The sequence below is a fragment of the Saccopteryx bilineata genome, chromosome 4 (assembly GCF_036850765.1).
Source record: "Saccopteryx bilineata isolate mSacBil1 chromosome 4, mSacBil1_pri_phased_curated, whole genome shotgun sequence".
Classification (NCBI taxonomy): Eukaryota; Metazoa; Chordata; class Mammalia; order Chiroptera; family Emballonuridae; genus Saccopteryx; species Saccopteryx bilineata.
In genome coordinates this window covers 291,505,760-291,527,788 of record NC_089493.1, presented here as the reverse complement: position 1 = coordinate 291,527,788, position 22,029 = coordinate 291,505,760, and the positions used below count along the sequence as shown (strand labels likewise).

The following is a 22,029-nucleotide window of genomic DNA, read 5'->3' as shown; positions in this document are numbered from 1 at the left end:
ACCAAAGTTGTGAGTTCAATCCCTGGTCAGGGCACAACCAATGACTGCAGTGACTCATGGGAGGACTACATAGGCTTCAAATTCAGACTCCACTGATTATAAAAGAAACATTCTGTGTGGCTCCGTTTGGGTAAGTTCAAAACAGGCAAAATATATTGGAATAAGTTGGGGGAAGATGTTGACTGAGAGGAGCCTTCTGAGCCCCAAATAAAGGTCTGTCCTTATATCCATCACTGGTGTATACATATGTAAACGTTCTCAAGGAAAACACTGCCATTCCCTGAATAATCTCTGTCTCAACTCTTCATCTGTGAAGTGGGAAAATAAAACTAGCTCATAGAATGCTACTTATATAACATTTATTATGGGCAAGACACTACTTTCAGGGCTTAAAAACATTCAGTCGCCTGGCCTGTGGTGGAGCCTGGAACGCTGAGGTTGCTGGTTCCAAGCCGTGGGGTTGGCCGATCAAGGCACAGATGACAAGCAATCAATGAACAACTAAAGTGAAGCAGCTATGAGTTGATACTTTTTGCTCCCTCATCCCTCTCTATTCCTTCTCTGTAAAATCAATAAATAAAATCTTTTTAAAAAATCATTTGTTGACCCTGGCTGGTTGGCTCAGTGGTAGAGCATTGGCCTGGCGTGCAGGAGTCCCAGGTTCGATTCCCAGTCAGGGCACACAGGAGAAGCGCCCATCTGCTTATCCACCCCTGCCCCTCTCCTTCCTCTCTGTCTCTCTCTTCCCCTCCCGCAGCCAAAACTCCATTGGAGCAAAGTTGGCCCGGGCGCTGAGGATGGCTCCATGGCCTCTGCCTCAGGTGCTAGAATGGCTCTGATTGCAGCAGAGCGACGCCCTAGATGGGCAGAGCATCGCCCCCTGGTGGGCATGCCGGGTGGATCCCAGTCAGGCGCATCCGGGAGTCTGTCTGACTGCCTCCCCGTTTCCAACTTCAGAAAAATAAAAAAATAAAAAAAATTCATTTGTTTGTTTAAAAACATTGAGTCATTTCCTCAAAACAACATTGTGGGTGAGGATTATTATTGTGCCCATTTTACAGATGAGAAAACAGGCGTAGGGAGGTTTGGTACCTTGTCCATGGTTAAACTGTCAAGGAGTGAATGAGGTATGGCTCTTCCTATCATTTTTGTTTCTTAAATGTTTTTATTTTTATTTTTATTTTATTTTATTTATTCATTTTTAGAGAGGAGAGAGAGAGACAGAGAGAGAGAAGGGGGGAGGAGCCAGAAGCATCAACTCCCATATGTGCCTTGACCAGGCAAGCCCAGGGTTTCGAACAGGCGACCTCAGCATTTCCAGGTTGATGCTTTATCCACTGCGCCACCACAGGTCAGGCCCTCATTTTTGTTTCTTTTCAGTTCCATCAGCACGTATGTACTGGTCTCTATGACGTTAAACAGATATAGAAAACTCCTAAATCCATTTTCCTATAAAGACTGAAAGGTTAATTAAAAAGAAACAAAGCATCATTGAATACAGTTTAGACATTTCAGCCACATCTTCAGAGCTGATCTCTGTTAATAGTTCTTGCTTCCTTTGCTATTCCATTTTCCTCCTCTGGATAGTCCTCTGAAAATTAAATTAAAGGTTAAAATAAGATTGCTGAAGATGAGGCCTCTGTTTACGTAACCAGTATCCACTCTCATCATCTTCCTTATTTTATGGGGGACTAAAATATGCCTATTTCTAAAAACTGTATTGCCCAGCCTCCCTAGTAGTTAGAGGTCTGGCCTATATACTGTAAGTAGAAGTTATTATGTGGGGTTATGAGGAAAGCTTTTTGAAAGGAAGTCAATGCAGTCACAAAGAAATACCAATAGCACTTACACATAGAAAAAGATACTGAACTGCCCTGGCCGGTTGGCTCAGCGGTAGAGCGTCGGCCTGGCGTGTGGGGGACCCGGGTTCGATTCCCGGCCAGGGCACATAGGAGAAGCGCCCATTTGCTTCTCCACCCCCCTCCCCTCCTTCCTTTCTGTCTTTCTCTTCCCCTCCCACAGCCAAGGCTCCATTGGAGCAAAGATGGCCCAGGCGCTGGGGATGGCTCCTTGGCCTCTGCCCCAGGCGCTAGAGTGGCTCTGGTCACGGCAGAACAACGCCCCAGAGGGGCAGAGCATCGCCCCCTGGTGGGCAGAGCGTCGCCCCTGGTGGGTGTGCCGGGTGGATCCCGGTCGGGCGCATGCGGGAGTCTGTCTGACTGTCTCTCCCCGTTTCCAGCTTCAGAAAAAAAAAAAAAAAAAGATACTGAACTGAGGTTTGAAACCAGGCACGCTCTCTGGAGTCTCCTGTTATCTGCCCAGCCCCTGTGCAGGTTCACTGTGAGGGTTAAATAGACATTGTGTGTATGAACTATATACTTTGCATAGGGGTTCTGGGCCCATAAGCCACTCTGATTATGAGCACCTGCAGTAGGCAAGGCGCTGAAATACTAATATGCTTTACATACATTCTCTCATTTGAGGATCGTTACAATCTTACAAATAATCTCCCCATTTTACAGCTGAGAAAATGGACACTGACTTGTCCTAGTCTCATGGTAAATGGCAGAGCTAGGACTCAGATGGGGGTCAACATGATTGTGCCTCTTATATTGGGAGAAGAGAGGAGAGGAAGAAAATGGGAAGGAGAGGAAGCGATAAGGGGTAGCAACGAAATGGGAGACATTTTCCCTCTCGTGCTAAGGGACAGTCGCTTATCCTATGGTTTATCCTGGAATATGCAGTAAGGAAGGGAAGACTCCTGGGCCGTGAGCTGGTGAAGGTCAGGCCCAGTTTCATTTGCATCTGGACTCTCTCCTACGTTTCTGTCCTTCAGTGTTAACTTCTTCTAACCATCCAAGGCCGCAAGGTCTTGTCTGAGAGATAAAGGATCATGGGAGAAAAAGAAAAATAGTTGTTCAGAGCAATGGCTTTTACCTTTTTTTTTTTACAGTAACCCACAAGAGATCTCATTTTATTTCCTGACTCAGCACAAGCACACATAAGCTGTACTGAACCCAACCTTTCTCACAATACTTACTGATCCTCACGTGCAGTGCGGTATCAGTGAATCTCCCAAAATACTGGTCATGGCCCATTAAGTCAATTTCACAACCTGTTGTGAGCAACAACTCAAGTTGGGAAAATTTTGGTTTCTCAACTCTTTTTTTTTTTCATGAACGCTCTCTTAAGGAGTCCCTTTAAAAGACATTTTGGCCTGACCAGGCAGTGGCGCAGTGGATAGAGCGTCAGACTGGGTTGCCGACGACCCAGGTTCGAGACCCAGAGGTCGCCAGCTTGAGCGCGGGCTCATTTGGCTTGAGCAAAGCTCACCAGCTTGGACCCAAGGTCTCTGGCTCGAGCAAGGGGTTACTCGGTCTGCTGAAGGCCCGCAGTCAAGGCACATATGAGAAAGCAATCAATGAACAACTAAGGTGTCACAGCAAAAAACTGATGATTGATGCTTCTCATCTCTCTCCATTCCTGTCTGTCTGTCCCTGTCTATCCCTCTCTCTGACTCTCTGTCTCTGTAAAACAAAAACAAACCAATATATATAATAAATAAAAGACATTTTGTCTCCTAATCACCATTCCTTGTGAAATTTTGATAGCAGAGATACTGTATATCTGTGCTTTGTATATCAAAAAGTGAAGGGTTTTTCTTGGCTCTCCAAGAACCAATATTTGCAACCTTAGGATCCATATTACCCCTGTCAAAAATGCATTAGAGGCCCTGGCCGGTTTGCTCAGTGGTAGAGCGTCGGCCTGGCGTGCAAGGGGTCCCGGGTTCGATTCCCGGCCAGGGCACACAGGAGAAGCGCCCATCTGCTTCTCCACCTCTCCCCCTCTCCTTCCTCTCTGTCTCTCTCTTCCCCTCCCGCAGCGAGGCTCCATTGGAGCAGAGATGGCCTGGGCGCTGGGGATGGCTCCTTGGCCGCTGCCCCAGGCTCTGGAGTGGCTCTGGTTGCAACAGAGCGATGCCCCGGAGGGGCAGAGCATCGCCCCCTGGTGGGCAGAGCATCGCCCCCCTGGTGGGTGTGCCGGGTGGATCCTGGTCGGGCGCATGCGGGAGTCTGTCTGACTGTCTCTCCCCATTTCCAGCTTCGGAAAAATACAAAAAAATAAAATAAAATAAAATAAAATGCATTAGAGACATCATACCAACTAATTTTTGAGCCTTTACATACTATCCTAACATCCAGTGAGATTTCATTAACCCCACTCTACAAATGAAGAAGCCAAGGCTAAGAGGTCACATTAATTATCAAGGATTGAAATGGCCGGTAAGTTGATTGCGAGCTGTTCATCTTTTCTGAAGTTTTGTTTCCTCACATGGAAAATGGTAGAATTGGTCCAGAGAAGTGTTCTCTGAGTATTCTGGTCCCTCCCCCCATTTGACCTAATAATGACAAACACTCACACAGTATTTATATGTCAGTCACAAATCAATACCCTTTGTATATATTAACTAATATAAGCCTCACAAGAACCTAAGGGGGAGATGTTATTATTACTTTCCCTTTACCGATGGGGGAATTGAGGCACAGAGAGGTTGTGTGACTTGCCCAAAGCCACTCAGGTAATAAGTGGCAGAGCTGGGATTTGAACCTAGTAGTCTGATTTCCAGAGTACTTGCTTTTAACTATGCACTTTAAAATTCTTTTTTTTTTAAAGAATTTTAATTTTATTTATTTATTTTGTGACAGAGACAGAGAGAGGGACAGACAGGAAGGGAGAGAGAAGAGAATAATCAATTCTTCATTGCGGCACCTTAGTTGTTCGTTGATTGCTTTCTCATATGTGCCTTGACTGGGGGTGGGGGGCTACATCAGACTGACTGAGTGACTCCTTGCTCGAGCCAGAGATCTTGGACTCAAGCTGGTGAGCCTTGCTCAAACCAGATGAGCCCACACTCAAACTGGAGACCTCGGGGTCTCGAACCTGGGTCCTCTGCATCCCAGTCCAATGCTCTATTCACTGCACCACTGCCTGGTCAGGCTAACCATACACTTTAAAAGGAAACTTTTTATCACTAAAGAAATTAGGAAACCATTATCACTTGTTGTAAATAAAAGGTAACAATAAATTACTCAACTTGTTCAAATACTCTAGCTTGATACAATCTATCAGCTGCTCCAAATTCTGAGCGGGAGGCCTGCTCTCCCTTTGTTAAAGAAAAGACAAGATAAGCAACTACTGATAGAGAGGTGTTAAAGGGCTGCTGGCAGCAGAATGAGACTCTCTCCTGGAGCAATCAGGAGTGCTGAAAGAAAATTGGAAAGGACAGCTTTCAGGGGTGCAAACGTGCTTTCCTGCAGATTTGTGTGCCATCTGAAATAAGCCAAGATGGTATGCGTTCCACACACATTGTCCCTTGCCTGGGCATTCTAGGAGTGTCCAAACATCCTGGGGGGGGGGAGACGAGACTGGCAGTTCACAGGGGTGCAGCTGCCCCCCAAGCCCCACCTTCAGAAGGCAGTGCCCGCAGAGGGCAGTGTGGGGTGGCAGTCATTGGCCAAGTGTCAGACCCCCTTTCCCGCTTAGCCTGGCTCTCTGGGTGGGTCTCTCACCCCCACGCTGTTCTCACAGACTGTCACACAATTCACCCTGGGCCTGAGGTTCACCGTTTCCTACTACTTCAGGCTCCTCTGTCCAAACACTGTCATGTTCATCCTATTGGTACCAGGGTGCAGCTCGGCCTCCAGCCTGAGGTGGGCAGGTGTGATAGCATCGGAGGCTGTGAATAAGTAAATAACAAGCAGCCAGAATACCCAGGCTGTTTCCCACATGATACCCAGGGAAGGGTCCAATTCCCCTCCCGTGTTCTGGGGACAGTCCTGGCCAACGCTCAGAGCATTTATTATTTAGTGCTTTATTGGTACCAGTCCTAGGCTAGGTGCTGTGCCAAAGAAGTCCAGTCCCACCCTTTAGCTGTACAACAGAAAAAGCTGAGGGACACAACAGATGGACTTCAGTCAGAAAACTCCGGGTCCACAACCTTACAGATTAGGTGACTTAGTCAAGTGTCAGACCTCTCTGAGCCTCAGCTGTATACACACAGAAGCCTAGGCACAAATCCTAGTTCGGGCACTCACTAGCCAGGAGAACCTGTGCAGGTGAGGAACACCTCTGAGCCTTGGGGTTCTTACGCCCGAAGTGGGGACAAGAGCAGTACCTACACATTGAGCTGCTGGGATCGTTGAATGAGATATGTGTAAATACTCGCTAGAATATTCATTAAGAGTTGTGACTTTTTTTTTTTTTTTTTGTATTTTTCTGAAGCTGGAAACGGGGAGAGACAGTCAGACAGACTCCCGGATGCGCCCGACCGGGATCCACCTGGCACGCCCACCAGGGGCGACACTCTGCCCACCAGGGGGCGATGCTCTGCCCCTCCGGGGCGTCGCTCTGCAGCGACCAGAGCCACTCTAGTGCCTGGGGCAGAGGCCAAGGAGCCATCCCCAGCGCCTGGGCCATCTTTGCTCCAATGGAGCCTTGGCTGTGGGAGGGGAAGAGAGAGACAGAGAGGAAGGAGGGGGGGGGGTAGAGAAGCAAATGGGCACTTCTCCTATGTGCCCTGGCCGGGAATCGAACCCGGGTCCCCCGCACACCAGGCCGATGATCTACCACTGAGCCAGCCGGCCAGGGCCTATGACATTTTTTAACGAGCCCTTGTTCTGTGCCAGATACTCTGCCTACATGTTCCTTTTTCCTTTGTCTTTTTTTGTTTTGTTTTGCTCTTGTTTTGTTTTGTTTTTAAGTGAGAGGAGGGGAGAAAAAAAGACAGACTCGCGCATGTGCCTGCGCCCAGACCGGGACCCACCCGGCAATGGCCCGTTGGGGCCAATGTTCAAATCAACCAAGCTAGCCTCAGCGCCTGAGGCCGACACTCAGACCAACTGAGCTGTCTCCAGCACTCAAACCAATCGAGCCACTGGGGGGTAGAGGGAGGGAAAGATAAGCAGAGGGTCACTTCTCGTGTGTGCCCTGATCAGGGATCGAGCGTGGGACATCCACACGCAGGGCTGACACTATCCATTGAGCCAACTGGCCGGGGTTGCCTACATTTTCTTTAATCATCACAATAAGCCCTAACAGGCTCCCATGTAATCCCTGATTTCCAGATGAGGAAGACTGAGATATAGGGACCTCGACTGACTTGCACAAGGTCACAGATACAGTGGCAGAACTAGAATTCCAATCTAGATCTTGTCCAGTTCTAAAATTCCTTTTCAACTGGGTCATAATTCTTTTCCATCTATAAAATGGAAAAAAGAAAAGCAAAAACAAAGGTGGGGGTTCTGCCACTCACATCCACGGTTAGGATTAAGTAAAATTGCGTCTGCGAAGAGGCCTCTCCTGAGGCTGCAGGAGCGCAGCTCAGCTCAGCTTCTTACTCCCCCGGGGGAATGACCTAAGCACAGGACTTTCACTTGCATAACAGGCTGCTTGCTGAACCTCCTCTCAGACTCTGGGAGGCAATCTTGTCAGGTGTCCACCCGACGGGCTGGAAGTATGAGATCAAATCAGAGCTGCCGGCTCCCTTCGCAGAGCCCAGCCAGGCCTGCTGAGGCCTCCTCCCCGTCCGGACTCTCTCTGCGTCCCAGGTCTCCCGCCCGCCCGGTGAGGTCTGGGAGTACATACCCTCTCTCTCTCTTTCCCAAGGGCAGTGCGAAACGATGTAGGATGACGCCTGGCATCTCCAGCTCTGAACTGTAGGTAGAGGAAGACCTGATGGTCACCCAGCTATTGTGAAGTCAGTTTCTTCCAGCCTCCAACAAATGGTGTGATGTGGAGAGAAGCAGAGCCCTGAAAAAGTGAGGTGCGTACATCACCCCTCCTACTGGCTTGGCATTGTCCACCCTCCTGCATAATGGATTAGCCCACAGTAGGAACAGAATTACCATCAGCCGTGGGTCTGACCACTGCAGGCCATAGACGTGTCCAGAGACCTTGCCAAGGCTCACATCTCTGTGTTGGCAGGAGCTGAAGAGAGGGAGGGAGTACGTGTCACCTGAGGCTTTTCCTGGGGCTAGCCTTGACTTGGGCCTTGGGATCCTGCAAAGAAGGTGGGGGCAGATGAGAAGAAAGCTTCGAGAAGGCAATCTGACCCTGCCTTGGAACCAATGATGGCGACACTAGGGACAGCTAGACTCCTGCTTTTTGAGCTTGAAGCCCCCTCCAAGGGGCCTGAGGGTAACATCAGAGGCGGCTGGGACCTCTCAGAGTGGTTGAAGGTGAGAGGAGAGATTTGGGACCTGGGAACACAGACCCTGGCCATTTCTGTGGCTGCTCATGGGGTAGGCAATCGCCAGGGCAGCAGTGGGGAGTACATCTGGGTGGGGAACGTGGGCACAGGTGGGTTTATAGCAGCAGTGCTTTCAGGGGAAAAGGCAAGCATGTGTGTAGGACGAACGAGGCCAGGCACGAAAGCAGGAGGGCCAGGTGAGAGCCGCAGGAACAGTGCATCGGAGAATAACATTTCAGTAGTGGATACAGTTGTATTCAATTCATTCATAGAATCATTGATTCCTCGCTGGAGGCTCCCAACGCCAGGTCAAGTGCTAGGGCTTGGGATATGGAGAAGAATCAGACCCAGGTTTTCACAGTCTAACTGGGGAGCCAGGCACGGAAGTGAAGAATTCAAATATCTGTGGTAAAGTGATGGAACAGCAGTGTGTTTATGGTGCCCAAAGGGGCCACCTCTGCCTGAGGTTGGCAGGAAGACCTCTGGGCGGCAACATTGAGCAGAGGCGTGAAGAATGAGGAAGGAGTTCCACAGAAGAGAATCAGGGGAAGGGTGTGGTTCTAGGCAGAGGGAACAGCACCTGCAAAGGTATGGAGCTGTGAAACCCTAGGCAATGGTTCCGAAACCTTGAACAGATCCTATCGTAGAGCCTTCAATAAACTGATGGGGCAAAAAACCCAATCCTCTTTGTTTTGTGATATTGTGTGATTTCCCCTCCCCCAGTGTACCGTAAGCAGCACAAGGGGAGGACGTTTGTTTGCCCTATTCCGTGCTGGGGACCCAGAGCCTGGAGCCCTGCTTGGCTCACAACGGGGTACATTTGGGAGTGACTCTACCAGCGACAGGCAGAACCCAGCCTGGAAGGTGTTGACAGTCAGCTAAAGCATTTGGGCTTTATCCTGGAGTCAGTGAGGAGCCTTCCAGAGCTTTAAAAATAGAAAAGGAACAAGATCTGCTGTGGGTGGTGGGAAATCACTTTGATGTGACGGTTGAAGAAATCAGGTGACAAAGTCTTAAATTAGGGGACAGTCAATAAAAATTAGTGGGGTCTAGGTTGAAAAAATACTGAAAATAATTTCAGACAATTAACAAGTAGCTTTGATTTTTACAATGTCCCTATGAGGCAGGTGGTTCCCCCTTCTACAGGGGAGGAAATGGACTCAGCAAAGCTCAGGAGCTTGGCCCAAGTCACACAGCAAATTGGTGGTGTAGCCCCGGGGTTCAGTCTTCCCTCTGTAGCGCCTCAAACCCAGCATCTGATTAGGACCCGACCCAGGAGGGCGGCGGCAGGTATTCCTCATTTCGGTGCAGTAACTGCGGGAAAACCAACGGATCCCAACTACAGTAAAAAGAACTGGTAACCGCAGAGAATAGACCGTGGAAACGGGGCGGGGAGAGTAAATTTTGGGTCTCGGCAGCTGCCGTAGGAGCAGCTCTCCGTCTCCATGGCAACGCCAGAAAGCCGCGGGAGGTATACGGACCGTGCAGCCGAGACAACGGGTTGGATCTAACGTGGCACGGAAACCGTGGACGGCCCGCGGCCCAGAGGGTGCAGGTGATGCGCGTGGGTGGATGGAAGGAAGGAGCAGGGGTTCGGGGACAACAGAGGGTGTGGCCTGGGTCGGGTTGGGGCCTGCGAGGGAGGTGCTGCCTTCCAATCCCCGGATCCCCGGATCCTGGGATCTCCGTCCCCATTGTCCGGTCCAGGAACCATGGCTGGGCCTTCGTTTCCCCAAACGTGAAGTGGGAGGAAGGGAGTGGGTATCCCAGTTCAACGGCCCCTCTCACTCTCTGAGGCCCGGGACTTTCTCTCCTTTGCAGCTGCTGACTGACTGGCGCTGTCCTGCCTCATGGACGTGAGCCCTAGGCCCCTTCACCCCCACTGGAGCGGCCCCTCAGAGCCCTGACCTCACCTTGACTTTGCCTGCCTTCGAGCCAGACCGGAGAGGGGGCTCTTTACTCCACAGGAACCCTTCCAGCTTAGGGCAAGAGCTTTGAGGGAGAATGCCAGGGATGGGGACTTCCCACGGGAGGGCACTTTCCTGCTCTTCCTGGCAAGATGAAGAGTTTGCCAAGCAATCAAGGAGAAAAGGCACTGCAGGCAGAGGGAACAGCATGGGTAGAGAGCTGGGGGGGGAGAGGGAGAGAGGAAGAGAGAGGACATTTGAGGGACTGCTATTAAGTATGGCTTGAGTGGGGGTTGGGGGGTAGGTGGCGCTAGACCAGGCTTTTGTCACTGAGATAAGTTTGGACTAAGTCACTGAAAGCCATTGATGGGTTTCAGGAAGTGAGGGATACACAAGGACAGGTGTGGAAAGGGGCGGAATTGCAGATTGGAAGACAGTTAAGGAGCAGTAATGTGGGCTGAGGAATGGTAAAGAGTCAGAGACAATAGTTCTGTTTGGAGAGACAGTCTGAAAGGAATTTCAGTAAGTCTTGGTAAAGTCCAGAATGCCCAACAAGCCCTTTATGGTGCTGGAAAAGAGATGACGGGGGAAAGGCAGGTGTGGGGGACAAGAGAGTCTAGTCCTGTTGACTCCCCACCGTCTGGTGGCTGCTCCTCCCCTTTTCCCAGCCACCTCAGTGTCCCTCCTGGTCTCTCTGTGTTCCTGCAGCCCCTCCTACCTCCTTGTCACTCCTCCCCCTGTGCTCATTCAGGCCTCCTCTAGCCCTTGGAACCCCACCCCGGCTCCTGTGAACAGTCCTTCCCTGCTGCTGCCCACCCCTGCCATCGTCTTCATCGCTGTGGGCATCTATTTGTTGCTGCTAGGCCTCCTGCTGCTGACGAGGCACTGCCTGCTGGTGAGGGGGCTCATGGGGGCGGAAGGGTGGGCTCTGGGAAGAGGGAACCTGGTTAACCTCTGCCCTCATCTGCAGGCCTTTACTCCGAGAACTCCTTTGCCATTTCTGTCCCTTCCGTGGGACCACAGTTTCTCCTCTGCTGGCTCCTGCCAAATCTTCTCCTGCCCCTCTCCCAAAAGTCTCGTCTTGGCTATCCCTCCTTGCCACCTGGCCCAGATCCTGAGCCCTGCTGCTGTCTCCTAGGCCCAGGGCTGCTGCACCGACTGCAGCTCCCCCTGCAGGAAGCAAGGAGCCTCCAGGCCCCAGGACTATTGCTGGACCTGTGCAGAAGCCTGCGACTTTCCTGTGCCCAGCCCAGTCCACTACCTGGATGCCTGCTGCCCCCAGCCCACTGAAGCTGTGAGTTCCCACACTATCCCCTAACCCCCCGAGCCCTGATCTAGGCACTAGCTGTGGTTTTTTTTTTTGTTTTTTTTTTGTAGTGAGAGGAGGGGAGGCAGAGATAGATTCCTGCATGTACCGGGACAGGGATCCACCCAGCAAGCCCACTAGAGGGCGATGCTCTGCCCATTTGAGGCCCTTGCTTCATTGCAGCTGGAGCCTGAGGCGGAGGCCCTGGAGCCATCCTCAGCACCCCAGGCCAACTATCTCTAATAGAGCCACGGCTGCAGGAGGGGAGGAGAGAGAGAGAGAGAGAGAGAGAGAGAGAGAGAGAGAGAGAGAGAGAGAAAAGTGAGAGGGAGAGGGGTGGAGAAGCAGAACGCTCTTCCACTAAGCCAACCAGCCAGGGCTGTAGAACAATGTAACACATAGTAAGTGCTTTGCAACTATTAGCTATCTTCATCATCATCATCATGGCTGGTTTGTTTGTTGAGTCAAATTTGTCAATTGTATTAGATCGGCTAGGTTTTCTGCTTTCATGTACTAGGCTTTCCACTGACTCCTGATAATGACCTGGAGAAGTGGGCTAGTCCTGGCTGGGTGGCTTAGTTGGTTAGAGCATCATCCTGATTGTTCAAGGTTGCAGGTTTGATTCCCGGTCAGGGCACATACAAAAATCAACCAGTGAATGCAAAAATTAAGTGGAATGAAAGTCCATGTCTGTCTCTCTCTCCCTCCTTCTCTTTCTAAAACCAATAACTTTATTAAAAGTTAAAAAGAAAAGAAAAGAAAAGAAATGGGTTCAGAGATGAGGAAACTGAGGCTCAAAACATGAAGTAGCCAAGCCTTGGCCTGACCTAGATGCAGAGCTGGGCCGGAGCCTCACCAGCACAGATGGCCAGCCTTCACACAATCAAAGCAAAAGAAATCAGAGTGAAAAGCTGCCTGTAGGAGTTGAGAAATCCATTAGCCAGTTATTAACGACTAGATCCAATAGACAGAGCCAGGAAGTACTTTTAAAACCCTTTTCTCTGAGGTAAGGGCAGGGGAGCCTCGCTCAGCCACCAGATTTGTGCACAGAATGACTGTGGTCCTCCAAAAAGCCCACAGAGCTGACTTCATCCCCCAACTGGGACTCCCCAGAGTCGCCCCAAATCACACTGGCATCAAATACAAGGAAACCGCTTTGCTCTTTCTCCCTTCCACCATGACACTTCTGGCCTCCTCCCCGAGAGCCAGATCTATGAGCAGTAGCTGCATCCCAGTTCAGACCCCTCTTTCTGGAGACGCTAGGTCCCCTCCCCTCACTGGAGCCCCTAGTGATATATGATCTCATCAGATCAGTCATCTGACACCGCACCCCGAAACCCCAGCTGTTCAAAAGGTCATTCCCCTATTCCTGGCTTGGCCCAGTGTCTAAGCTGTGCAACTGTGACTGTCACTAGCTCTGCCTCCGGACTCAAGGAGCCAATCTTCTGTCACATATCCTGGGCATGCCCCACCTCAGGCACTTGGCCTGACTCCAGTCAATGCCTGAGGCAGTGTCAGATCGTCTCTGCCCCAGGACAGGAGAGGAGCGAGCGCTTTGATGGTTTGATCGGCTGTTCTCCCTTTCTGTCTCTAAGGTCATACTGTTCCTATTCCCCAAGAGACAGACCTCTGTTTCCCCTGGGAACTGAGAAGCCTTCTTTCTTTGATTACAGAGGGGAAAATGATGTGCTTTGATTTATCCATTCATTCAACATTCATTGCTGAGCATGAGTCCCTGTGCTAGCTCTGTGGAGATGTGAGATGAACTGTCCCTACTCTTGCAGACCCAGGGAGAAGCTGGTATTCCTGGCCTTGGGAGACAGTGGGGTCTCTGAGGGGAGTCCGAGGGCGGGAACAGGAAGGCCAGATCCATCCCAGCAGCATTCCCCAGTTGTATTCCTTTAGGCAATCACTTCCTCTTTTGAAAAGAGGCCCCCTGCTAAAGGTTCTGATAATTAAAATAAATATAACTTTTTAAGACATTAAAAAATCTTAAATATGCAAATTACCATTTTAAAAGAACACTAGAAGGATTTTTTTTTTAAGTGAGAGAAAGAGAGATAGATTCCTGCATGCCCCCAACCAGGATTCACCCAGCAACACCTGTTTGGAGCCAATGCTTGAATCAAGCAAGCTATCCTCAGTGCCTGAGGCTGGTGATCAGACCAACTGAGCCATTCTCAGCTCCCAGGGCTGACTCTTGAACCAATAGAGCAACTGACTGCGATATGGAAAGAGGGAGAGGAGGAGGAGAGGGAGGGAAAGAGAAGCAGATGGTCGCTTCTCATGTGTGCACTGACTGACCAGGGATTGAACCCAGGATGTCCACGCGCTCTATTCACTGAACCAATCAGCCAGGGCCTAGAAGGATTTTTAAAACTCATTCATGAATGCAGTCTGCCATGCACAGAGTAGGTGCTCAAAAATGGTGAATGAGATCCTGCAGTTTGGTTTCATGCCAAGGAAGAAATCCACAAAACCTGCAAGTTATTTTCATCATGGACAGAAAATGTGTGCTTTTCTATTGACTTTCAATTGCATGGGGCCACAAAAATGTAGTAGAATCATCTTTGAGCTGAATATTGGGACACCCGAATTCTAGTGTGGGACCAGGGCCAGTTGCTCTCTGGTCCTCAGTCTCCTTGCTTATAAAATGGGGAGAAAGAGAGAACCCCCTGAATGATCTCTTCAGCTCCTGAACCCAGCTGTTTGGAACATTGCCTCCTTGCAGATTTCTCAACAGCACAGGGAGTTGACTTGTTCCCAGGACTGGTGGATGGTACTCTGCTCCACTGGGCAATGGGGCTTTCCAGACCTCCGTTTCCTCCTCCCCTCAGAGGGAAACAGCTTCAGGCGCTGGCCCCCTCCCTCCTGCCCACCTCCCTCACTCCTTTCCCTTCTTCCTCAGGGTTGGGACCCTCGCTGCCCTCAGTGCTGCCCACTCTGCGACTGTGCGTGTACGTGCCAGCTTCCTGACTGCCAGAGCGTCAACTGCCTCTGTTTTGAGATCAAGCTTCGATGAGGACCCGGGGTCCCTGCCCTTCGGGGAGCGGCCAGCCCCCAGGGTGCACATGTTCTTTTTCCCGAAGGGGCCTCAGGACACCTCTCTCCAGGCCACTGGAACTACAAATGGACTGCACGCCCAGCTCACTGGCCTGGGAACCAGCAGCGGAGAACTTGGGCTCTCAGCAGACTAAGACTCAGCGAGCCCTCGACAGGCGGGCTAGCCTGCACCGCCTTCCCAGGGCCAAATGAAAGAGGGGCTGGTGCTTGGGCGGTGCCCCTGCCCTTCTCCTCCCCTCCCTGGGGAAACCCCTGTTTGAAGGTGAGGGTGGGTGCACTGCAGACCACAGTGGCATTCTGAGAGGAACTTGGGCCTTAAGTATCAGGATATAAGGGTACCCTAATATTCCCAGTCATGGGTTCTTGGTTATTTTGAGGTGTGTAGTGCCTGCATCTGCTCTGCCTCTAGAGAAATGGACCCCAGAGGATCATAACAGCCCCATCAGAGCCCAGTCAGGGAAGGGGTATCAGAGGAAGAGGCAGGGAGGGCCACATGATCCGATCCCCTCTCCTTCTGTCCCCACAGATCCCTGTCCAAAGAGTTGTTTCTCTTTTGAGGGCCTCAGTCTGGATTTCCAAGGAAGAAATTCCCTCTAAGTGCGGGTGAGTGGGCAGGAGGCCCTCCCCACCCTCAAAATAGGGCAGGCCCATGGCTCCCTCCCCCTCTCCTCACTTTAGGCCCCATGCTGGCCTGAATGTCAGGAGCTTCAGGTTTCCCTAAATATAGGTCCCTGCCAGGGGATCTGTGGTGAGGAAAGGGCAGGGGTCACTGGAGAAGGTTGGGGACACTCGTTGGGGGAGGGAGAAGCTGCCTTATAACCCAGCCCAGTGCGGCCTGGCTCACTCGCTGCTGACCAGGCTCTGCCCGCTTCTTCGGCCTCCTGCAGGTGGGCGCCAGCAGGACTGAACTGGGATGGGGTGGGGCTGACGGCCGCTGGCTTAGGAGGGCGACCTAGGCGGGGGAACTCGGAACGTATCAGGGAGGTTGACCAGCGCGTAATGATGGATTTATTCTGGAGTGAGATGTCAGGTCCAAGGGAGAAGCGTGGGCCGAGCGCGGCCGGCACGTTCCTCGCTGTCCGGCTTTGCGTGGTGGCCAGGACTTCAGGCAGGTAGGCGCCGCGGACGGAGCGCGGGCGAGGCTGGCCCAGGCGGGCCCTGGGGCCTGACAGGCACCGATGGGGCGTGCCACCCGCCCGGGCGGGTCACCCCAAACCGCTGCCTCCCCGCCTCGCCCCCCTGCTGGCCCAGCTGCCTTCTTGCGGTCCACATGAGTCCATTCGCCGCCCTTTCTTCTGCCGCTTAACGCCTGTGCCAGAGCCGTAGGGAGTGGCACCGGTGCCCCAGAGCCCGCAAGCGCCTGCAGGCTAGGCCGCCAGACGCCCAGTTCTGGATTCAGCAGTGACACAGGCAGTGTCAGCGCAGCCGGAAGTTGGGGCTGGCCTGGGCCTGGAGGGGAAGCTGAGCTCGGTCTTCTCCGGCTTCTCCACCCGCGCCCCCGCCCCACCGCCCCCAACCCCATCTCCTCGGGTGTCAAAACCCGCTGAGTCACGACTCCCCGGAGCGCGCCAGGCGGAAAGAAAAGGGAGAGGGAGGGCCGCCACCCGCGCGGGATGTGGCCCGAGTCACGTCCACGGAGGATCCGGGGAGGGATCCTTTTCTCGCTTCATTTCCCCCGCCCAAGAGCCGCCTTTGGGCTTTGTCTTTGTGGGCGGCCGCTCCCACAGTCCCTCGCCTGCAATTGGACGCCGGGGCTGCTCCGGCTTGTAGAAGAGGGAAGGGAAAGAAGAGCCCAGCGGGGGGTGGAGCGATCCCCTTATAAGGCTGGGCTCTGCCGCTCTCCTCCCCGCCCCGTGCGCCGCCCACTCGGGAGTTTAATAGGCTGCGTTCCTCTTGGAATGCGCCGCAGAACCTGAGTGGTAGTGACGACTACCGTGTTCGTTCCCTCCGTCTACCCGCCGGCCCGCCGCCTTCCATCGCTGCACCGCGCAAACCCGCTCCCCTCCTGTGCCAGGTGAGCGCTCTTCGCCACGTGCGAGGGTCAGGGGCCATGGAGAAGAATCCTGGGGGCCGTGGCGGGGCAGGCAGAGCCTCGGCACCCGATCCTAGCATCTCTTCCACCACCATCACTACACACGCAAGCTTCCAGCCCAGACTCGCCAACCCTCTCCAGCTAGAGCTCCCTTGGTTTACTGCGTAATGCGGCAGCTCTGCGCGCTGAGTCATGGCCGGGGAGGAAGCAGGACGAGATGAAGGGCTATTCCCCCTTCCCCTTTCTTTCCGGGACCCCTGGTGCAAAGGATTATGGCCTTTTTGCCTCTGCGGGGATCCTAAGAGGCAGCGAGTGACAGGGGCCAGCTCATATACAGTTCAGGGTCCCCGAAAGCGGGTGATTGGTCCCTGCCCTGAGAGACAGGCGCCCCTGGCGAGGAGGGGACAACCCTTGGCAGTGCCTGTTGCCCCATTAACACTTTCCCTGTCTTTTCTTATCGGGTGACCTTGATTCTGAGCCTGGAACAGCTGATGCAGTCGTGCCAGCAGACAGGAGCGTTTTTTCAGGGGAAGGGGTGGGGCGCTTGCCTCTGCTCTACACTCTTAACCCTGCATGAGCTGTGAGACCTGCAAACCTGACCCCTCCCCTCCGCCTCGGTCGTCCCCATCTCGGCCACTGGGTTTCCTCTGCTGCCTTTTTCCTACGCTTCTGATTTTCTCCTACCATTTACTCAGCACCCTTTTTCTAATGCGTGCCTCCACTCTTGGGGTAGAAGCCTGACCTTGGGATGTCCTTGAGGCCTTGGTGCCTGTCCCAGCTCCTGGATCTTGGGTGAATTGGAAGGAACACCCTTGTGGCTGTCAAGATCTAGGTTCTAATCTCAGATCTGGCCCTTGGGTTGCTGTGTGACTTGAAGTACAGACCTTTCTCTTCTCTGGATACTTTCAGATGAGGGGTTTGGCCCTCTGTCCTGTGCAAAACCTCTAAATTCTAAAATACTCTGGTTCAATTTTGCTTCTAGGCAAGGTGACCCCATGGCAAGGCGCACGCCAGAAGGGTCCAGCTTCTACATGAGCCGCTTGTCCATGGCTCTGGCCTATTCCTTTACCCCAGATGCCAGTATGCAACCCCACCCTCAGCTGGGCAACACCCAGCAGCAAACAGAGTTAGGAAAGGTACAGGAGGCAGGCCTAGTGTAGGGAAGTGGGGTGTAGGGGAGAGCTGGGGACAGGATGTGCCCCAAGACCTGCTGGGAGTGGGGCAGGGGCGGTAGGGAACCTTTGCCCTGACCTCCAGGCAAAGGGCCCTGCTCATTAGGAGACCATAGGAAGACCCAGTTAACCAGTGCTCCCCCATCTGTCTCCTCTGCCCAGAAACTGACTGGCACCATGCCTTACCAATACCCAGCGCTGACCCCGGAGCAAAAGAAGGAGCTGTCTGACATTGCTCAACGCATCGTGGCTCCGGGCAAGGGCATCCTGGCTGCAGATGAGTCCACTGGTGAGAGCAGGACACAGTGGGAGGGGGGTCCCAGGGTTGGGGGGGGGGGGTGACAGGCTAATCCCGTTATGATCACGTGCTGCTCCCTTGCAGGGAGCATTGCCAAGCGGCTGCAGTCTATTGGCACTGAAAACACCGAGGAGAACCGGCGCTTCTACCGCCAGCTGCTACTGACTGCCGACGACCGCGTGAATCCCTGCATTGGGGGTGTCATCCTTTTCCATGAGACGCTCTATCAGAAAACAGACGATGGGCGTCCTTTCCCCCAAGTTATCAAATCCAAGGGCGGTGTTGTGGGCATCAAGGTGAGGAGGCTGGGCCTCAGGATGTAAGATCCGAGATGAATCTGAGGAAAAGAAATCCAAAGTAACAGGCCGGTGGGTGAACTTTAGGCTGGGAGCCAGGAGACTGGGTTGGAGGCTGTCTCATTACATGTAAAGAAAGCTAGAAACTGGGCCATGCTTGGTGTTTTTAATCCTTGAAGTTCTAAGAGCAAGGCATTAGTCTCATTATACCAATGAGAAACCAGAAGTGTTTGCTCACAGAGTTAGGAAGTAGTAGGAGCCCAGGCTCGATGTCAAATACTATCTCCACATATCCTGCCTCGTAGCATAGGATCAGATATGGTAACTAAATGAAAACTTGCAGACCAGGATACTTGCCACTTGAGAAATTAAGTAAAGTTGGGGGCAGAGTGGGGGCTCTAGAGGAGGAAAGGGTAGTAGAGTCGCTAACCTGTCTTACGTTTTTTTTCCTACCCCTAAAGGTAGATAAGGGTGTTGTACCCCTGGCAGGAACAAACGGCGAGACTACTACCCAAGGTGAGAATCGTTTGGCTCCCTGCCCTACCAACCAACCAACCCAGGCTGGTGCCCCTCAGTGCCCAGGGTGAGTAGGAGCCACCTGCCCCTCTGCCATGCTGATTTCTCCGTCCCCTCTCCAGGGCTGGATGGGCTATCTGAACGCTGTGCCCAGTACAAGAAGGACGGAGCTGACTTTGCCAAGTGGCGCTGTGTGCTGAAGATTGGGGAACATACCCCCTCATCCCTTGCCATCATGGAAAATGCCAACGTTCTGGCCCGTTATGCCAGCATCTGCCAGCAGGTGGGCCTGCATATTCACAACAGGCCAGCTCCCACCTCATTTGGTTCCAGAGTGTCAGCTGGTCCCCTCCCCATTTGCCAGGATATTTACCTCCCCCAAAGCAACTCTTCTGGATCCGATCATCTGGCTTGGGCCCCTGGGAGGATGCTGGAGAGCTCTGAATGGAGGGGCCGGACAGGGCTTATGTGGGTGTTCTGAGGAGATTCTGCCCCCACAGCTCGACAAAGCTGAGGGCTTTGCAGCCATGAGTCTCTCTCTTCCCGGAGATAAGACCTGGGCCAGTGGCTGTGGGGAACTGTAGGTAGGATTCCAGTTTAGCTACTCTGTCCCTCACCCCACAGAATGGCATTGTGCCCATCGTGGAGCCTGAGATCCTCCCTGATGGGGACCACGACTTGAAGCGCTGTCAGTATGTAACTGAAAAGGTAGGTTGCCTGCCTGCCCAGGGGTGTGCTGGGCTAGGCCGCTGGGTAAGGGCCCTGGGGCTGCCTCCTGTCCCCCTACCCCACCCTCCTTTGGTTCCGCTCTATTCTAGGTGCTGGCTGCTGTCTACAAGGCTCTGAGTGACCACCACATCTACCTGGAAGGCACCTTGCTGAAGCCCAATATGGTCACCCCAGGCCATGCCTGTACCCAGAAATTTTCCAATGAGGAGATTGCCATGGCAACTGTCACTGCGCTGCGCCGCACAGTGCCTCCCGCCGTCCCTGGTGAGGCCCATACTCTCATCTTGCCCTTCGGGAGGTAGACAAACTGTACCCACAATCCTTATGCCTATTGGTCTGATTTCTGGGTCAGTTTTTAGGATTTCCTACCAGTCGCCCGGGTCTCTGGCTACAGCCCCTCCCTCCCACTCCCCCTTTGTTTTGTAGGGATCACCTTCCTGTCTGGAGGTCAGAGTGAGGAGGAGGCATCCATCAACCTCAATGCAATCAACAAGTGCCCCCTGCTAAAACCGTGGGCCCTGACCTTCTCCTACGGCCGAGCCCTGCAGGCCTCTGCCCTGAAGGCCTGGGGTGGAAAGAAGGAGAACCTCAAGGCTGCCCAGGAGGAGTACGTCAAGCGAGCACTGGTGAGGACGAAGTGGGAGGCGGGCAGAGTGCTGAGGGGGGTGGGATTCTGAGAACAGACCTTACTCCGGCTCCTCTCCCCTCTTAGGCCAACAACCTCGCCTGCCAAGGAAAGTACACCCCAAGCGGTCAAGCCGGGGCTGCGGCCAGCCAGTCCCTCTTCATCTCCAACCACGCCTACTAGGCAGAGGTGTTCTAAGGCTCCCCCTCAACACTCCGGGCCCTGCCCCCTCCCACACTCCACTCTTGTAGGGGGGGCCTCATCTGGGTTCCAGGCTGCTCTCTCCCACCACTCTTGCCTCCCTTGTGACGTTGGTGTGTGGTGTTGTGTGAATATGCTAACTGATACCTTTTCCAGCCCACTGCCAATAAATATTTAAGGGGGAGTGTCTTGTTCATGTCTGTAGTGTCCAGATCATGGGAGGGCCTGGGGAGGTGGCCTTGCTTCATGTTCTTGGGCAGGAAAAAGGTAAAGGGGTGGGGTAGGGCTTGCTTGCTTTATTCGCTAATTGGCCGGGGCTTCCAGTGGCGAGCTTGTGAAATTCTCAGCCCCCAAGGGCCCTGACCCTTCTCCCAGCAGCATCAGCCAAGGCCCGTACTCGGGGAACGTGTATAGAACTGCTAGTTGTAGCAGGCCACAGGCTCAGCCTCGCTCTTAGGCTTTGGAACTCATGGGTGCGGAAGGCCCCTGTGACAGAAACAGCCACTGACGAAGACCAGGGTTTCCTGAGTCCATGAGCCAGGCAACATAAGTGTTCTATATGAGTAGGTACTGTCATACCCAATTTATCCTTAAGGTTTTATTGCTGGAGATGGCAGTTTCTTGATGGAAACAAGATAAATAATGCCTGTCTCCTAATCTACACTGTTGAGCTTGTCTGTCTTCCCATTTTAATAGGAACTGGGATTAGAACTGGCTTCTTAGTCTTGGGCTGTGGAACACCTTGAGGAACCTGGAATCCTCTCCAACACCTTGACAGTGCAGACACATGCCCAGAACTCAGGTTCCAGGTTAAGACCTGAGCCTCTGGCTGCTGCAGTCCACGGAGCCAGAATGAAGGCCCTGCACTTACCCTGGGCCATGCAGAACATACACCATGTGGTCTCAGCTGTTAAAGATCCTAGTCCTAACCAGGAACCTAGTAGTATTCCTGCCACTTCCCAAATTTCCTGATATGGGCCCTTTCCTGTCTGAACTCCCTTCTAGAGAAAAAAAATCATCTTGACCCTGATCTCTCTGGACCTATGAAATTCATGTAGTGACAGGCATAGAAGGAGTTTTAAGAATAGAGCGTCGTACTGGGATGCTGAGGACCCAGGTTCGAGACCCCGAGGTTGCCAGCTTGAGTGCAGGCTCATCTGGTTTGAGCAAAAGCTCACCAGCTTGGACCCAAGGTCACTGGCTTGAGCAAGGGGTCACTCGGTCTGCTGAAGGCCCATGGTCAAGGCACATATGAGAAAGCAATCAATGAGCAACTAGGGTGTCGAATGCGCAGCGAAAAACTAATGATTGATGCTTCTCATCTCTCCGTTCCTCTCTGTCCCTGTCTATCCCCCCGTCTCTGTAAAACAACCCCCCCCCAAAAAAAAAAAAAAAAAAAACCAACTTGGTCCTTGCCCTGGCCAGATAGCTTGGTTGCTAAAAGCATCCACCCAAGGTTCAGCAGTTGCTGGTTCAATCCCTGGTCAGGATACATACAGGAACAGATTGAGCTTCCTGTTGGGGGGAGGGGGGACCTTGGTCCTTCTCTGCACATTTGCATCTGTTGCCTACATATTGATATAAAGCCAACCCTATCGTAGTTCCCCTTCAAACTTTGGCACTCATTTGTGTGCCT

The 22,029-nt window shown here is 52.7% G+C and overlaps 2 protein-coding genes across 4 annotated transcripts; both read left to right on the top strand.

Annotated features, from left to right (window-relative positions):
• Positions 1-9,653: 9,653 nt before the first annotated feature.
• LOC136336604 (uncharacterized) lies at positions 9,654-15,128 on the top strand. Its single transcript, XM_066278432.1, has 6 exons — positions 9,654-9,803; positions 10,070-10,104; positions 10,907-11,050; positions 11,294-11,449; positions 14,370-14,786; positions 15,051-15,128. The coding sequence occupies exons 2-5, from the start codon at positions 10,099-10,101 to the stop codon at positions 14,481-14,483; spliced, it is 420 nt and encodes a 139-aa protein (XP_066134529.1). The 5' UTR covers positions 9,654-9,803; positions 10,070-10,098; the 3' UTR covers positions 14,484-14,786; positions 15,051-15,128.
• A 137-nt stretch (positions 15,129-15,265) lies between these two features.
• Positions 15,266-20,577, top strand: ALDOA (aldolase, fructose-bisphosphate A). 3 transcript variants are annotated; one of them, XM_066275589.1, is made up of 9 exons: positions 15,266-15,411; positions 17,891-18,017; positions 18,111-18,322; positions 18,784-18,838; positions 18,961-19,121; positions 19,463-19,546; positions 19,657-19,831; positions 19,994-20,193; positions 20,280-20,577. In XM_066275589.1, exons 2-9 carry the CDS (start codon positions 17,906-17,908, stop codon positions 20,373-20,375), a joined length of 1,095 nt encoding a protein of 364 aa, XP_066131686.1. In that variant the 5' UTR covers positions 15,266-15,411; positions 17,891-17,905; the 3' UTR covers positions 20,376-20,577. The 3 variants fall into 3 exon arrangements, with proteins under 3 accessions (XP_066131686.1, XP_066131685.1, XP_066131684.1); XM_066275588.1 differs by lacking the exon at positions 15,266-15,411 and adding an exon at positions 16,381-16,538; XM_066275587.1 differs by lacking the exon at positions 15,266-15,411 and adding an exon at positions 17,539-17,692.
• The last annotated feature ends 1,452 nt before the right edge of the window (positions 20,578-22,029 follow it).

What these genes read in the sequence shown, in the direction of transcription:
- LOC136336604 (XM_066278432.1), top strand. An exon ending in TGACGAGGCACTGCCTGCTG is followed by an intron (nt 11,051 to 11,293) that starts GTGAGGGGGCTC and finishes GCTGTCTCCTAG; the next exon opens with GCCCAGGGCTGCTGCACCGA. An exon ending in GCCCCCAGCCCACTGAAGCT is followed by an intron (nt 11,450 to 14,369) that starts GTGAGTTCCCAC and finishes CTTCTTCCTCAG; the next exon opens with GGTTGGGACCCTCGCTGCCC.
- ALDOA (XM_066275587.1), top strand. Translation starts at nt 17,552, where the DNA reads ATGGCAAGGCGCACGCCAGAAGGGTCCAGCTTCTACATGAGCCGCTTG. An exon ending in AGCAAACAGAGTTAGGAAAG is followed by an intron (nt 17,693 to 17,890) that starts GTACAGGAGGCA and finishes TCCTCTGCCCAG; the next exon opens with AAACTGACTGGCACCATGCC. An exon ending in GTCAGTATGTAACTGAAAAG is followed by an intron (nt 19,547 to 19,656) that starts GTAGGTTGCCTG and finishes GCTCTATTCTAG; the next exon opens with GTGCTGGCTGCTGTCTACAA.